The sequence below is a fragment of the Trypanosoma melophagium genome (genome assembly GCF_022059095.1).
Source record: "Trypanosoma melophagium isolate St. Kilda chromosome Unknown ctg28segment0, whole genome shotgun sequence".
Taxonomy (NCBI): domain Eukaryota; phylum Euglenozoa; class Kinetoplastea; order Trypanosomatida; family Trypanosomatidae; genus Trypanosoma; species Trypanosoma melophagium.
In genome coordinates this window covers 234,333-248,625 of record NW_027125159.1, presented here as the reverse complement: position 1 = coordinate 248,625, position 14,293 = coordinate 234,333, and the positions used below count along the sequence as shown (strand labels likewise).

Below are 14,293 nucleotides of genomic sequence, written 5' to 3'. Positions count from 1 at the left end.
GATTCTGCTTCCTCATGATCGAGCTAATTTATCAACTTATATGTTGAAAATGGGGTAAAATTTTCTGCACGATTTATTGAGCAAGAATTTCTACGGAAATATAACGTTTCTTTACAGAAATGCGTCGGTAACACCGCAATTGTGTTAATACAATAGAAAAATGAAAAAAGCTTCGGACACCTTATTGGGCGAGGCATTGGTCATCAAGATTATTTGGGTTTAGATAGGATGTGGGAAAGATGGTTTTATTTCGTTTTGGAGAAAAATTCGACGGAAGACATTTCGAGAGGGCATATGGTTGAAAACACTGACATTGTAAAGGAGAACTTGGGGTACGGGTAAAAGTGTGTTTAAGACCACCTTTTCCACAATTAACCAAAAGGTCTTTTGAGAGAGTAGGGGTTTTTTGAGGTCCATTATAGCTTGTTTCCTTTGTTTCCCGACGGCAGTCGCAAACAGCAAACCATCCATATTTTATTTATTTTTTTTTTTTTTGTAGGCTTGCGAAAATAATGATCGAGCCTTACGTTTATGAGATATCAAAAAGATTGTGAACTTACTTTCAGAAAAGTTACGCTTAGACAGGCTGTAAAGATAAAAAGAAATAAAAACGATTTGCCATGAAGCCATACAATAAAGTAAAAATGTCAAGTACTATTCGTCAGTCTTATTCCGAAGCGGAATGGATGACCAGTACCCAGGTATTCGTGGATTTGGTGCGCCAGAATGGCCATACGGCTTTTTCATTTGCATTTCGTCCATCCGCGGCTCCGCATTTAACTTATCATTTTGATGGTATTCTAACGTTGGACAACGACATACTCATCGTTAATCTGGATCAAGATAGATCTATGAATTGGGAGGATTTGCGTACCTCCATTATAAACTTTACGATGCCACGGAACACAAATTTCTTCCAGGCATTTGGAGAAGCACGCGCGCGTTTCAGTGCAGGATGGGCAGTGCTGGAAGAAAGAGCATCCGTGCTGCAGCAGGAGTATCAAAGCACTCAAGCGCAACTGCAGGATCGGCAGTACCGTTTCCACTAATATGCCAGTGTGCAATTCCAGGAATTATAGAATAAAATGGCACAAGCATAACAGGAAGCAACAAGAGTAAAGTTGCAACTGGCAAATGCGGAAGTAACAGAATTGCAAGCACAGTTAGTGCAATCAAAAGTTCAACTGACAACAGCTCGCGGCCAAGTTACACATTTGCACGCGCAACCGCAAGAAGAGCAGGTGCGATTATCGCAAGCACTGGCGCAGACCTCAACCACGCATGAAGAATTGGCAAAGGGAAAAAAGGCAACTGGCAGAATTACGGGCGCAAGGGTTCCAGTTTCAGGTAGAGAAGCCTGGAATGTTGGCGCAACTCGAGCCAGCCAGGGAACAACTCAGTCAAAGAGAAAAGCAAAACGATGAGTTATTATGCCAATTGGGCCAGGAGACCCCACAGAAAATGGGATGGGATGAACCCCAAATTATAGGCCCAACCACTGCCCAAAAGGCCAAGAGGGAAATGCGCAAAGAATGGCCTGGGGAGAAGACGCCGATGGGTCACGAGGAACGGCCACAAGAGGAATTTTATTCGGGAATACAGGATATCAAGCCACCAGCATCGTTTTCCGGTTGCCGGCCAGGAGGGCAAAATACGCACCTTTGACGGTATGCTGCGATTAATTATTGACACTTCACCTGACCCATTATTGACCGCCTCCCATGAAATTTTCCTGTGCCAGTAAATTCTGGTCCGGTGTATCACGAAGCATGGGGGAATTTCGTACAATGGGTCCACAAAGTTCGCAACAAGGGGTTATCAGCACAACAGGTGCAAATGGGAGGACGATTATATACACAACTGCGAATCATTCAAACTGCAAAGGATCATCCAGGAGTGAAGATGCAGGACATCAGGGAGGCGTTAGAAGAGCCATTAAAAAGAGAGGACCCATTTGTACAAGCAGCCATGAAGTCTCGAAAGAAACATTCGGCATCACCTCCCAGCAAGTCACACTGTTTCGGATGTGGCCGCATCGGGCATTACATCTCTATGCGCCGGGTGGCTTTGCATAAAGAAACTTTCAAACCCAAAAACAAACCCTTTCCCCCACGGATGACACCTATAAACGATGTTACGATAATACCGCACCTTCCCAAGATCCGTACATCGTGGCGCTGGCTTCAGAGGACAATCGGGTCGCCAAACACATTTGGACTCGCACAACATGGGAACAACGGGGATCCATAATAAGAAGATTCATCGATTTCACAGCGCAGCACAATTTAGAAGTGATGGAAGAAAACATTCCGCTATTTATTGTAAGTCTACAAGTGGCAAAGAACAGCGCGATCCAATACACGCGCACACTGATCACCATTCTCGCGCCGAGGAGAACGTCAACCCAAATGTTTCTGGCGGGCCCGCAAAAGGCAGCGGCAGCAGATCCCATAAAACAAGCACGTCCAATGTTGAGATGAGAATTAGATATGGTAAGCGATACTCTTCCAGAGAAAAGGGATCGAGTGGCTTTACGACTGGCATGGTTGACAGCCAGCCGTTGGGGAGAAATAGCAAGCTCCAGAAATAAAATTTCATACCGCAGGCAAAAAACCCAGCAGCCATAGTATTGGATTGGGGAGACTTACCCAAAGCATTCAAGAAACTCCCACGGGGCAGCGAGGTACGTAGCCATCGGAAGAGAAGATGCGCGAAGGATAAAAGCAGTCGTGAAAGAAATGAAGGACGACGAAGCGTTAACGACAATTACCAGAAAAGAGATGGAAAGTATTCTTCGCCCGCACGGAATGGCAGATCGCTCCATAAAGAGAGGGGCACTGGCACACGCCGCAGTAGCAGTGGTCGGCCAAGATCCCGATCCACGGCTCCTAACACAGCTAGGGAAGCATGCAGATCCTCTGGAACTCCCACGAAGTACGGCACGATATCCCTGCCATTGGGCCGCAACCATAAACAATTCAGCGCAACTGACTTCATTGATACAAAGGAAATTTGGAAAAATGGGCAACAACCGGCTGGACATTACCAATGCAAGCAAAACAAGGAATTGGCACTCCTTTTTAAGACACAGAGCATACTTCAGCGCTCCAATCGCACTCGGGTGGCGACGCAAGAAGAAGAGGAACGATTACCGTTGCAACAAATAGAAGTGGGAACACTGTCCAGCAAATAGATTGGTGAGCGAATGAACAATAGAACCAGGAGGCGTTGGGATGAGGTGTGGCAAACTAAGCAAAAAACCCAAGACACATTTGAAGGAATGTGAATCCGGCTTACCGATTAACAACGCTGACGCAAAGCGCATGAAAGAAGCAGAAATTATTTGCACAGCTTCATCACATCCAACTGCAGGATGGGTGGTCCCGTTTACGGTGGTGGAGGACAAACCCTCCGGACAGAGAAGGGGATTTATTGCTTGGCCAAATGGGAAGAATGACAAGGATGATTGTGAGGGTGATGTGCCTTTGGGACGCATTTCCCGATACCTGGATGTGGTTTATGATGAAACTGCAGCATTATTTGATTTAAAGGCATCATTTTTCCAGGTGGCCTTACCAGTTAAGATGCGAGCTAGTTTCCGCTGCCGCACGGAATCAGGAGAACTAGTTGAATTCACTCGCCTTTTCATGGGTTATAAATGTAGTCCTGAGATGTTAAATGCCATTACAAGAGTTTTGGCCGGCGATACGGGGTTGGCATTGCCACAGTGCGTGGCACCCAAAGAGTTAAAAATACATCTTTGGATTGATAACATCAGAATAAGTGAAGCACACGGAAGCGTATAATCTTGGAGACAGCAAATCGTGCATAACATGCAAAGCTGTGGAGCCACTATTGGGGAGCAGAATTTTCAAACGAGGGAATGCGATTCCATCGGGGCGCACTTCAACCATAAGAAACAGACGGTCTCCATAAGTAAAAAGGCAATAAGAAGGTTGAAAGAGGCGCCGTCACTGGAAAAGATGACGGTTGAAGCATTGGAGAGCACAGTTTCAATCATGGTTTACGCGGCGGGATTGGGGGTGAATCCCTTTTTCCTTATTATTTCTTCTTAAAAATAGTGCGTCAACGTTTATCATGTTTAGGTCGAGGATTAATACGGCCACAGGCCCAGCAAATTTATCACCCAATGCAAGGGTCATTTGGCATAACTGGCCCAAAACATTATTAAAGAGTAAGCTACTTCATCCACCACAGCAACGCTGGCGGCAGACGCCTCCATGTACGGATAGGGGGCGTTATTATTTAAGGGTCCAGGTGTGTTGGTTTTAGCCGCAGGTGTGGCTTGGAAGCGCTCACCTCGCATGATTTCCCAAGCAGAGGCGTGCGCCGTTCATCTGGCATTAAAAGGTTTTAAAATGCATATGGCAGGGCCATTGGATATTTGCATTGAAAACACAACAGTTATGAACATTATGCAAAAAAGAAACACGCATTCGGAGGCGTTAGTTCCAGAAGTTGGTGCCATAGAAAAAGTTTTACACCCACACGGCGTACGTGTTATTTGGAGCTACGTGGCTTCAGAGCAAAATCCAGCGGATGGAATATCTAGAGGGGAAACCATCAAATAATTAGACGCAGTGAAGGGGTGGAACTTGCGATGGGGAGAGCGGGGAAACGGGTTAAAAAGGGCTTCTCAGCACCTCCATTTCGCCAGTTCTATTATTTATTAGGAAAACAATGTTGAAGGGTAAAAAATATTGGAAGTATTTATGTTCGCAGGAAAAAAATTGGTTCTTACACAAAATTATTGTATTACTTTTGTTTCTTCTATTTATCTTGTTTGTTGAACGGGAAGCAAGGTTGGGATTATTCCGCGCCATTTCCCTAATGGCGCGCTCGTTCGTGCGAGCGAGAACTTGCGAAATCGCCCTCCCACAAGGGAGGCGGCAGGAAGGCAGAAATTCGAACCCCCCCCCGCGGCTTTCTGGGCAATGGAAGCGCGGATGGGGCCAAGGCCTCCGCCGCCGGGGTTCCAAACCGCCACGGAAACCCCAGAAGCTACCGGCCGGCGGTATGCGATTTTTTTTTCAGGGCGGGGTTTGGCGCCGAAGCGCGCCACCGCTGGGCAAACGGTTCCGGCGACCGCACGGCAGAGGCCGCCCAAAACATTCCATTCCGGAGGGGCGCCGCGAGAACGCCGCCACCCAGTGCCAAAAGCGCCCCGCCAAGACGAACCGAAGAGGCCCGCCCACCGCAATTCCATAGGACCGGGGGCGGTGCGGCAACCTGGAACGAGGGGTGTTGCTCCGGAGGGTGCCGCTGTTAACTTTTTCTTCGGCTTTGGGGCGCTTTGTTTGGTGTGCTCTTTCTTTTTTTTGATTGCTGCAGAATGGCTTCGTGCAAATTGCGGATGCGCGCCCGAGGGCTATGCTGACCCGGCTGCGTGGTGCGTAAAAGTCTGCAAAGCCGCTGCGCCATTTCCCAATCGATATTGTTGCAAGAAGGGCCACCCAAAGCAACAGCAATAGTTCAGGAAACAAAAAAAGCCCATCCTTTGCTGTAAATGGGCCGCAGCCTCAAAGACATTGAAAAAAAACAACCCGCTGCAGGTATAAAAGCCGCTTGGGTGGGGTGGGCAATGCGCGCCCCGCGGCCCCCTTAGATATTCGAATGCCCCCTCAGAACGCATCTCCAACCGCCATGGCCCCCCTTGATCTCCCGAATAAACGGAAACCCTGCCATGGGCAGCCGCCCCGCTTCCCACCAACTTTATTCCTTTCGTGCGCTAAGTGGCTCGTTATCTTCGTCAGGGTTTATCCTTTTCTTTTTCCTGAGGATAGATGGTGCGGGGCCAGCCCCCGTTTATAAAACTGAGGGGGGTTGTTGCTGATTGTCGGGCCTGTTTTTGGCAATATGCCTTTGGGCATTGGCCATTTACCCAGACCCGCTTCTGTTGAAGCTGCGCGGCTTTCTGATTCGCTGAGCCTTGGGCATGCGGAAACTGGCGCAGGGACTTTTGAAACCGTGCATTATTATTATGCCGCATCCAAAAGCTTTCACCAATCACTTGTGCATTGGCCCATTTGTGGTGGTGATATGGTGCCGATTATCTTTCCTTTCAAGCGCAACCTGTTCCGTAATCATGTTCAACTGGTCATACTCGAAATCTCTGGGAAAATTTTGGAGCCATTGGCATTTGGGAAACGGAAATTTGTATTCACGTGCGGAGGCAAATCAGCCTTTCCGGGCGCATCCAATTGGGTCTTGAGTTTCCCCGCGCAAAAGGTGAAAATACCATACACACCTATGCGGCAAATCGTCTCCAAACTCTGGGCCGGGTGAAAATTGAAGGCAAACGCTGCCAGAACATTCCGCTACAGAATATCTGCGAATGCCCTTATGCTTGTCGCCCGTTTCGCTTCCAACAATGCACAACTTCCAAGAGTCAATAAAGATACTGTTAAATAACATCATTCTAATGCTTGTATAGAAGGTTTCATACCCCACCAGAATCATTTCCGTAGCGATGCGGAAACGTTTATTCCCCACACGGCCCAATGGTGGGCGAAAGCGGGCCATTCATTTTCTTCCACACGCCCTCCGTCAGAAAAAAAAAAAGAAAAGAACACAACGTAAAGAATGTATAAATTGAATTTAGTTTAAGCGTTCTTGCGCGGTTAAGGGGCGGCTTGCGTGATCTGGTGTTGGGCCTTGCCGCGCGTCTGGCGCCACGCCTGCGGGTAAGCATGGGCAATCCTTTGCCATAAGCTCGCAGGGAAGCTCCTGACAAGACGAAAAAAGTGGAACGCCCCAGAGCCCCTTCCACCCAACACCAAAGGCCAACCTACCTCGCCCACCCCTGCCCGAAACGGCAGTCCCAGATGGCAAGCCCCTCCGGGACATTCCTGGCGCAAAAAAAAAAACAGCGGGGGGCGGGTTCGTAAAAGGTGGTGGCCCCTGTCTGGCCCCCGTGGCGGGCGTAGGGGGTAAAATTTCCCGCCGCCTTGCCCCCAAGCCCCGCCAAGAAACGCAGCCGGCACCCCTTTAATGCGTAGGAGCGGCGCCAAAGGAAATTCATGGGGGGCGGGCTGCGCGGCCCCGCAAAGCCAGGAAACGAAAACGAAGCCCCGCCAACCGCGCCGCGCCCCCTGGGGAATCGCAGCGGCGGGGGCGCTGCCCGCTTGGTGGGAACGCGTTCTTTCTAAACGGGGGTTTTCCGGATGGCGGAACAGGCGGACGCCGACCAAGGAACTTCCAGAAAAACAAGCGTCTCACTATACAAACCCGAAAGAACCTCTACAACATATGTGCTTAAATAGTTTTTCCCCGAATGTGGATGTTTAAAGGCCCGTAGGGGAGGCTCGCTTTCGCAGAACCTCCCAACAGGCGCACGGGCCCAGCGAGCTCTTGGCGAACAAAACCCAACAAACCCGCCAAACCGGCGGCGCTAAAGGAGCTTTCCGTAATTTTTCCGCTCGCGTTTCCCCGCAGATGCCGCTGCCGCAAAGCTTATCGCGTATTCGTGTAGGGCCGCCGGCCCCCCCATTGCTAAACCCTTTAATTCCTCACCAAATGCGCGTCTTGCAGGTTGCTCCTGCGCTTGTTTCTCGCCGCGGCCATTCGATGATCGTTACGGAAGCCGGCTTCAAAGGAGCCAACCCCATTCACCCGATACCAATGCGTGGCGGTGGTCGTCTCGGGATCTTTCGCCCTCCATTTCCAACCCCCACGTTCGCAATAGATAAATTATTTTTTATTTTCCAAGATCCAGATAATCTCTATCCTCGATTCTAAAAGCAGTTCTTTGTTGTTAGACATTTGGGCTTTATACTCAGCACAGGGGTCTTTCACATATCCCGGGGCCGCGGATTTCAAAAGTTCCTGAACACACGTTTTGGTTTATTTTCTATCAGGTTAATTGAAGAATAGAATTATCTACAACCTCCAAGACGAACGAGCAGCCCAGTATCAACAGGCAATGCTGCTTGAAAAAAAAAAAACTTCGCATATCCAATCAAAAGAGAGTCCCATGCAACACCGCCGGCAAATAATTCAATATATGAGTCTGGGACGGTTCTGGCTGATGGGAACCCTTGATCTGTTAATCTCCGAAGTTCTGTTATCTAACGGTGGCTTTTTTAACATTGGGGTTCTCCAGAATGTCTTTAGAAACATAACGAAATCCAGCGAAAATCTCTCTGAAAGCCAAGCCTTTGCTTTAACCCCTGTACCTCAAAAAAAATCTCCCTGACATCAAGCACCAACGACTAGACTTGGAGTAAATAATTACGGTTTCTTCTTCCAATGATGCTGCGTGCGTTGGGTGATGTCATCGTTTGGTTTTGCCATGTCCACCTGTAGTTCTTTTCTTTTTTCAAAGGGGTGCAACGTTCCACACACCTGTTTGAGCAATCTGTTGCAACAAAATCGCCGTCGATGGAACCCTCGAAAGCAATGTCGTGTGATGATCGTGATACGGTGTGGTATTTTAGGGGCAGGGGTTAAATTTTTCCACGCGACTTTTGAGTTGCATAAACCCATGCGGACCCACTAGCGCTAATGCCGACCGACCCTATCACGTCCCGCAAAGCGCCTCGCTCGATTAAGCGCGCCGTCTTCCAGTAAAGATTCAAAATACATTTCGCTTTGCGGGCCATCGCGGTGGCGAAATGCTCATCCTGGACAAACGTGGCAAGAAGTCGAGAAAGGAGAGAACACATCACTTCCATGGATCCTTATAAAATCTGATGCCCAATGGGGGTCCATACTGCTGTACCTAGAGCCGCCGCCAATCTAGTATCAAAGTTCCGTACACAAAGCGCAAAAATTTCTTATCGGTAATATTATTAATCTCCATCCAGTGAATTGTCATAATTTATAGTAAACAGAAAACTACCTTTTCTTTCTAATCTTGACATAACCAAATAGATTCTTCCACCTTTTTTTTTCGTTCGGTGGTGGATCTGTTTTATCTTCAAGCACAGGGCTTTGTTCTGCAGTGCAATAATCAAGATTATCTCCATGACCGCTCTCTTCCTCTACAAGGCTCTTCGCAGTATTCGCACATGCTGTTGCTTCATCAACAGGAACACCTCACTCGTAGAAAGAAAACATACTGCACTTTTCTTTTCCATTTGCCCCCGCCGGCCTAGTAAAAGGTTGCCGTTTTACTGAGAAGAAAAGAAGGGGAAAGGAAGAAAGTGTTGGCACAAGTGGTACTGAATGTCAAACTGAGAAACAACGTTTGCCGATAAGGCCAGTACATCAACACATCATTAACGGGGAAATACTAAATATATTTCTCGCTTTCTGTGGCTTGTACTTTGGCTTTCAGGGTGTGGGAAAAAACGTTCCCAGCCCCTCCACGCCAAGGACGCTCAGTAAAAATTAATGGTAAACAAAATTAAAAATTTTCTCAATGGCATTTACACTTTCAGTCTTATAAAGTGGGGCCAACATAATGGTAAAAGCGGGAAAAAACAGAACACCCTCTCGTGAAAATACAAAAAAGAAAAAATGAGGGTGCCCATACTTAAATAAAAGCTTCTTTACGGGATCTTCGCTGCTCTTATGCTATGGTAAATCTGCAGGATGGTTAATAGCTTGCAGGGTCCCGGACGGGATCGAATAAAGAAAAACGTAAAGATAAAAACCATCTTGTAGAAGGATATATAACGTTTTGAAAATATTTTATTTATTTATTTATTTATTTTCAAAATCATGAAATAACACCCGTCTTATAAAAAGAGATAAAATGTTTGTTAAAATTAGAAAAAATCTGCTTTGGTTTTGGGTGGGTGGGCTTTTCAAAACTCTCTTTCGAGTTCTGAGCGCGTCGAAACCCCCATTGGGAGGAGCTGGAGGTTTGCAGCCCAAGTCATTGCATGAATACAAAAAAGGTGACAGAAGAAAGAGGATATGTTCACACAGTATTCTAGCAATACACAAGAACTAAATTGATACACACACAGCTCTCCATCTCTCCCTGCGTGTTTCTGTTTGCGCGACCAACGTGCGTTCACTCTCTCTCTCTCTCCGAGAATTTCTATCGGAGACACGCTTGTACTCTTCGCACGCTTTAAGCAAGGGTTCTGCAAACTTCTCCAGTAACAAGAGCCCTTGCCCCCACGCCATTGGCATACACACACCCTTTGCGATGGTGTTATGCTGCTTTCCTATGTTTTTCTCGAATGGTACATCTTGGCAGCACCGTAACAAAAGCGAGAGTCGTTGGCGAGGAAAGTGGTTCCCCTGCTTGCTAGTTTGGTGCGCTTTGGGAATGGCCAGACTAAACTAGGGGGCAAAGTGGGCTGCCGGAGTGGAACGGGTGCGGTGTTGCGTGAAGGGATCGCTTGGTTTAGCGGCTCTTCTTTATTTTGGATGCTGCAGTTATTGAGGTTATTGTAGCATGACCCGTTGTATGTTGTCAAAAGCACTTCGTATGTCCTTTCCCAAATGGGCCGGCCGTTGCCGTGCCTAAAACGAAGGGGTCTTGTTTGGCGCGCGTTTTGAAGTAAAGATTATGTGGCCATTGCAAAAAAAAGAAACCAGCCCTATTTTTAAAAACATATAGCCGAGACAAAGCGCACCCTTATCGCTAGCAGATCTTCAAGCGCCAATAAAACAGCAAAAAAGAAATTTCCAACGGTACGGCATTCATGCGAGACAAAAGCCTGGATGCATTTCTTGTATCTTGGGAAGGTCCCAAGAAAGTAATAACAACCTCAAACGGCAATTTGCCCGTTTTTTGTGTTCTTCGCCCCGTGGTTTTTGCCCAAATGGTGCTGTCACGAAGTTCCGTTTGCACGAATTTTTTATTTTTATTTTTATTTTTTTTGGTTTTTTATAATACCGCTATGCGCTTGAAGTGCGTAGGGCAAAGGGATTCTGAAGAATCTCGGTGGTGGGAATTAAATTTTTATACGCCCCTCTGAGTTGCCTCAGCGGCTAAATCCAATTCCCAATACGGGAGGGCATAGTTGTTACCATATCTCTAGGGTCCGCGCCTCTCCCCAGCAGCATTCGCACAAAGGTGAAATATGTATGTAAAAGAAACCGCTGCTGATGGCTCGCTGGTGCGTGCCCAAGGGCCTTCTCGGATTAAAGTTTTGTCTCAGCATGACGCGGCTGTTCCCGGCACTGTGCAACGTTTTTAGCTTACGAACCGGCAAACTCCCCAGAAGGGAAGAGTGCTGGCCCGTGGCTTCCCCCGAAAAAGTGCGAGGCAATGGACCCTGGCACAAACTCTCGGAGGCCAAACCTCGCTGGGGGACATGGCTGGTCTTGCCGAAGGGCGTTTTTCTATCGCGCGCGTCGGCGCCTCTCCCGGCGGTGGGGTGGCGCTGGTGGGCCCGTCCGGGGGTTTGGGGCGGTCCCCCGGCCAACCCCCCCGAGGTTCTCACCCCGCGCCGGGAGGCGAGGCCGCACACCACTCACCGCTCTCGCTGCGCGACGGGCGGCGGCCTTCGTTGGCGCTGCGGGTGTCTTGCCTTTTGTGGTTCTGCGCTCCCTCGTGTATTGCGGCGGGCCCCGTCCGTATTTTTTCTTGGCGCTGGGGTTTTGGACCCGGGGGGTGCGAATCGTTATTACCCATGGGGTTTCTGTACTGGGTGGATTGGGCCCTTCGTTTTTCTTTCTTTTTGTGTTTCATGTTTTTTTTTTCTTTCCTCTTGTAATCTACTGGTTCCGTTGGGGTTTTAACGGGGTAAGCGATAATTCAGACGTGAACGAGACTTTAGCGATTCCATTGGGTCACGTATTTCTAGGTTTCCATTGTGCTTTGATTGTCTTTTGGATTTCGTGTGAATGGTTTATCCTTTCCGCCATTTTTTTCCGCTACTAGGAAGAACCATGACATCCCACCTTACTGGTTTTCAGGGTTCCTTCGGTCCTTTTCAGATAGAAAACAAGAGTTATATAAGGTGTTTTTTATTGATAATTTTTTAGTGTTTTTTTTTTGATGTTTTTTCTTCTATTTTTTTTCTTTCTTTATCGTACGTGGATCATGTAGCTAAGTAAGCGAAAGTGAAGTTTTTCTTTTTTGCCTTCTTCTTTGAAGACACTAGTGTTTTCACGAGTGTTGGCTGGATATTTGGTGGCTGAGAGAGACCGAATTCAAATTACTGTGTTGCATCCTACAAAGGCCTTCAGAAGAATAATTAACCAATTCGATGGCGCACTCTGCTCCTGTAACCCAATGTAGAGCAGGAGGGAACAATTTAAAATTTTTACAACGAGGGAAGTAATTCATATATTGCCCTGATGGATAAAATTGCATAATTCTGCAATTATTTGCTCTTATCATCATGATTACTTTTTTTCTTTGATTTTGTTTTTACACTATGGCCGGCAATACAGAAGTTTTTATTCTCTTTTATAAGAAAATCGAATTGATTTTCCGTTCCTCATTGCTGAAGCAGTAAAGGAAATGGATAAAATAATTACCTGTATTTGTAACGTATTACTATGATTATTATGGGGCTCTTAGAGTAAATGAGAACTGAGTTTCTCAACATCTAATATGAAAGATGATACGAAACTCAATTGAAATGATGGCTGTTTTGATTCAATCTTACTTTATATGACTACCACTGTTTTGGAGAACTAACCTCTTTACGACTTTTTTCTTGCATGAAGCTGCTTTTTTTTTTTCAAGTGTTCCTTGTAGTTCTTATTTTGTTTTGAGATGTTGTGCTCGAGAACATTTTTATGGGTTTGTTTTCCTGGCAAGGATAACAGTTTTGAGTTTGATGAAGTGTGACGCCGCGATATCTGTCGTGATAGAAGGGGGACGCGTTTTTATGGGAAACGAGTGAAGGGCTCATGGGTTTATTTGCTTGCTTCAGAACAATAATGGATTTGATTATTTTTGCGACGTTTATTATTATTATTATTATTATTATTATTATTATTATTATTATTATTATTATTATTATTATTATTATTATTATTATTATTATTATTATTATTATTATTATTATTATTATTATTATTATTATTATTACTATTATTATTATTATTATTATTATTATTATTATTATTATTATTATTATTATTATTATTATTATTATTATTATTATTATTATTATTATTATTATTATTATTATTATTATTATTATTATTATTATTATTATTATTATTATTATTGTTATTATTATTATTATTATTATTATTATTATTATTATTATTATTATTATTATTATTATTATTATTATTATTATTATTATTATTATTACTATTATTATTATTATTATTATTATTATTATTATTATTATTATTATTATTATTATTATTATTATTATTATTATTATTATTATTATTATTATTATTATTACTCATATTATTATTATTATTGTTATTATTATTATTACTATTATTATTATTATTATTATTATTATTACTATTATTATTATTATTATTATTATTATTATTATTATTATTGTTATTATTATTATTATTATTATTATTATTATTATTATTATTATTATTATTACTATTTTTTAGTTCCCGTAAAAAATATGTGTCAGGATTTTGCTTAGGTACATTCTTGTCGTGGGTTAACGCCTTTATCTTTCTTGGAACGCCAGTGCTAAGTAACGGGATGCAGGGTTTAACAACGATAGGAATTGTGGATTCCCAGCTCTGTTTTGCTTACTCATTTGGGAACTTAATTTTTTTTTTGGATGGTCGTGAGTCTAAGGAAAATTAAAGCAATGAATTCATTAACGACATCTGGGAAAACCTTTTTTTTCTTGGTAAATTCGATGATACTCATTATATGCGTGAATGGTTTCCTTTTTTACCGAATAAGATGTTTTAAGGGGTTAGAAGGAGGGATTGTGTGGCTGCCAATTCTTTTTTTATGACTAATTTCCCAATATTTGCTTCTGTACGAGGTGGAAAAGGTGAACGGTACTAGGGTTTGTTGAATAACCATAATAAGTGTCCAAGTGCTCTTGTTTGTTACCATTGGCGCTATAATAGCGTTCAACTACGGGGGTTCTTTTACTGCTTCAGAAGCAGCAGGATGAGATTTGAAAACACATTGGATTTAGTGCTTTTACAATAAAGTAACCACTATTATACTTTGGGAGGTAAATTGATATCTCATGGGAATTAAAATTGACGAATGTCTTGTATTTTAAATGCATATTATTATAAACTGGGATTCTTTTCTGCTATTCGCTAGAATAATTTTCTTCTTTGTTTAACGGGCACGTCGTACCTAAACAGTGATTGTATGCTTAAAAGTAAGTGTGGTCTAGGTCTGATATTAATTCTTTTAGTACAAACGATCCACCTAATTTCATTCCTTATTAACATTGGAAAA

General features: G+C 44.4%; 6 protein-coding genes across 6 annotated transcripts; 4 read left to right on the top strand and 2 right to left on the bottom strand.

The window, feature by feature from the left end:
- Nucleotides 1–4,955: 4,955 nt before the first annotated feature.
- LSM04_006193 (uncharacterized protein) lies at nt 4,956–5,492 on the top strand (the record flags this gene model as incomplete). The annotated part of the gene is made up of 1 exon (XM_067330806.1): nt 4,956–5,492. One exon carries the CDS (start codon nt 4,956–4,958, stop codon nt 5,490–5,492), a length of 537 nt encoding a protein of 178 aa, XP_067190328.1.
- A 385-nt stretch (nt 5,493–5,877) lies between these two features.
- On the top strand, nt 5,878–6,432 carry LSM04_004249 (uncharacterized protein; the record flags this gene model as incomplete). The annotated part of the gene is made up of 2 exons (XM_067330795.1): nt 5,878–6,302; nt 6,345–6,432. 2 exons carry the CDS (start codon nt 5,878–5,880, stop codon nt 6,430–6,432), a joined length of 513 nt encoding a protein of 170 aa, XP_067190310.1.
- A 186-nt stretch (nt 6,433–6,618) lies between these two features.
- LSM04_007905 (uncharacterized protein) lies at nt 6,619–6,867 on the bottom strand (the record flags this gene model as incomplete). Its single annotated transcript, XM_067330784.1, has 1 exon — nt 6,619–6,867. One exon carries the CDS (start codon nt 6,865–6,867, stop codon nt 6,619–6,621), a length of 249 nt encoding a protein of 82 aa, XP_067190340.1.
- A 144-nt stretch (nt 6,868–7,011) lies between these two features.
- LSM04_006243 (uncharacterized protein) lies at nt 7,012–7,758 on the top strand (the record flags this gene model as incomplete). Its single annotated transcript, XM_067330773.1, has 2 exons — nt 7,012–7,271; nt 7,338–7,758. 2 exons carry the CDS (start codon nt 7,012–7,014, stop codon nt 7,756–7,758), a joined length of 681 nt encoding a protein of 226 aa, XP_067190329.1.
- A 137-nt stretch (nt 7,759–7,895) lies between these two features.
- On the bottom strand, nt 7,896–8,693 carry LSM04_004710 (uncharacterized protein; the record flags this gene model as incomplete). Its single annotated transcript, XM_067330762.1, has 2 exons — nt 7,896–8,080; nt 8,480–8,693. The coding sequence occupies 2 exons, from the start codon at nt 8,691–8,693 to the stop codon at nt 7,896–7,898; spliced, it is 399 nt and encodes a 132-aa protein (XP_067190314.1).
- A 2,544-nt stretch (nt 8,694–11,237) lies between these two features.
- On the top strand, nt 11,238–11,769 carry LSM04_008462 (uncharacterized protein; the record flags this gene model as incomplete). The annotated part of the gene is made up of 2 exons (XM_067330751.1): nt 11,238–11,536; nt 11,685–11,769. 2 exons carry the CDS (start codon nt 11,238–11,240, stop codon nt 11,767–11,769), a joined length of 384 nt encoding a protein of 127 aa, XP_067190349.1.
- Nucleotides 11,770–14,293: the final 2,524 nt, after the last annotated feature.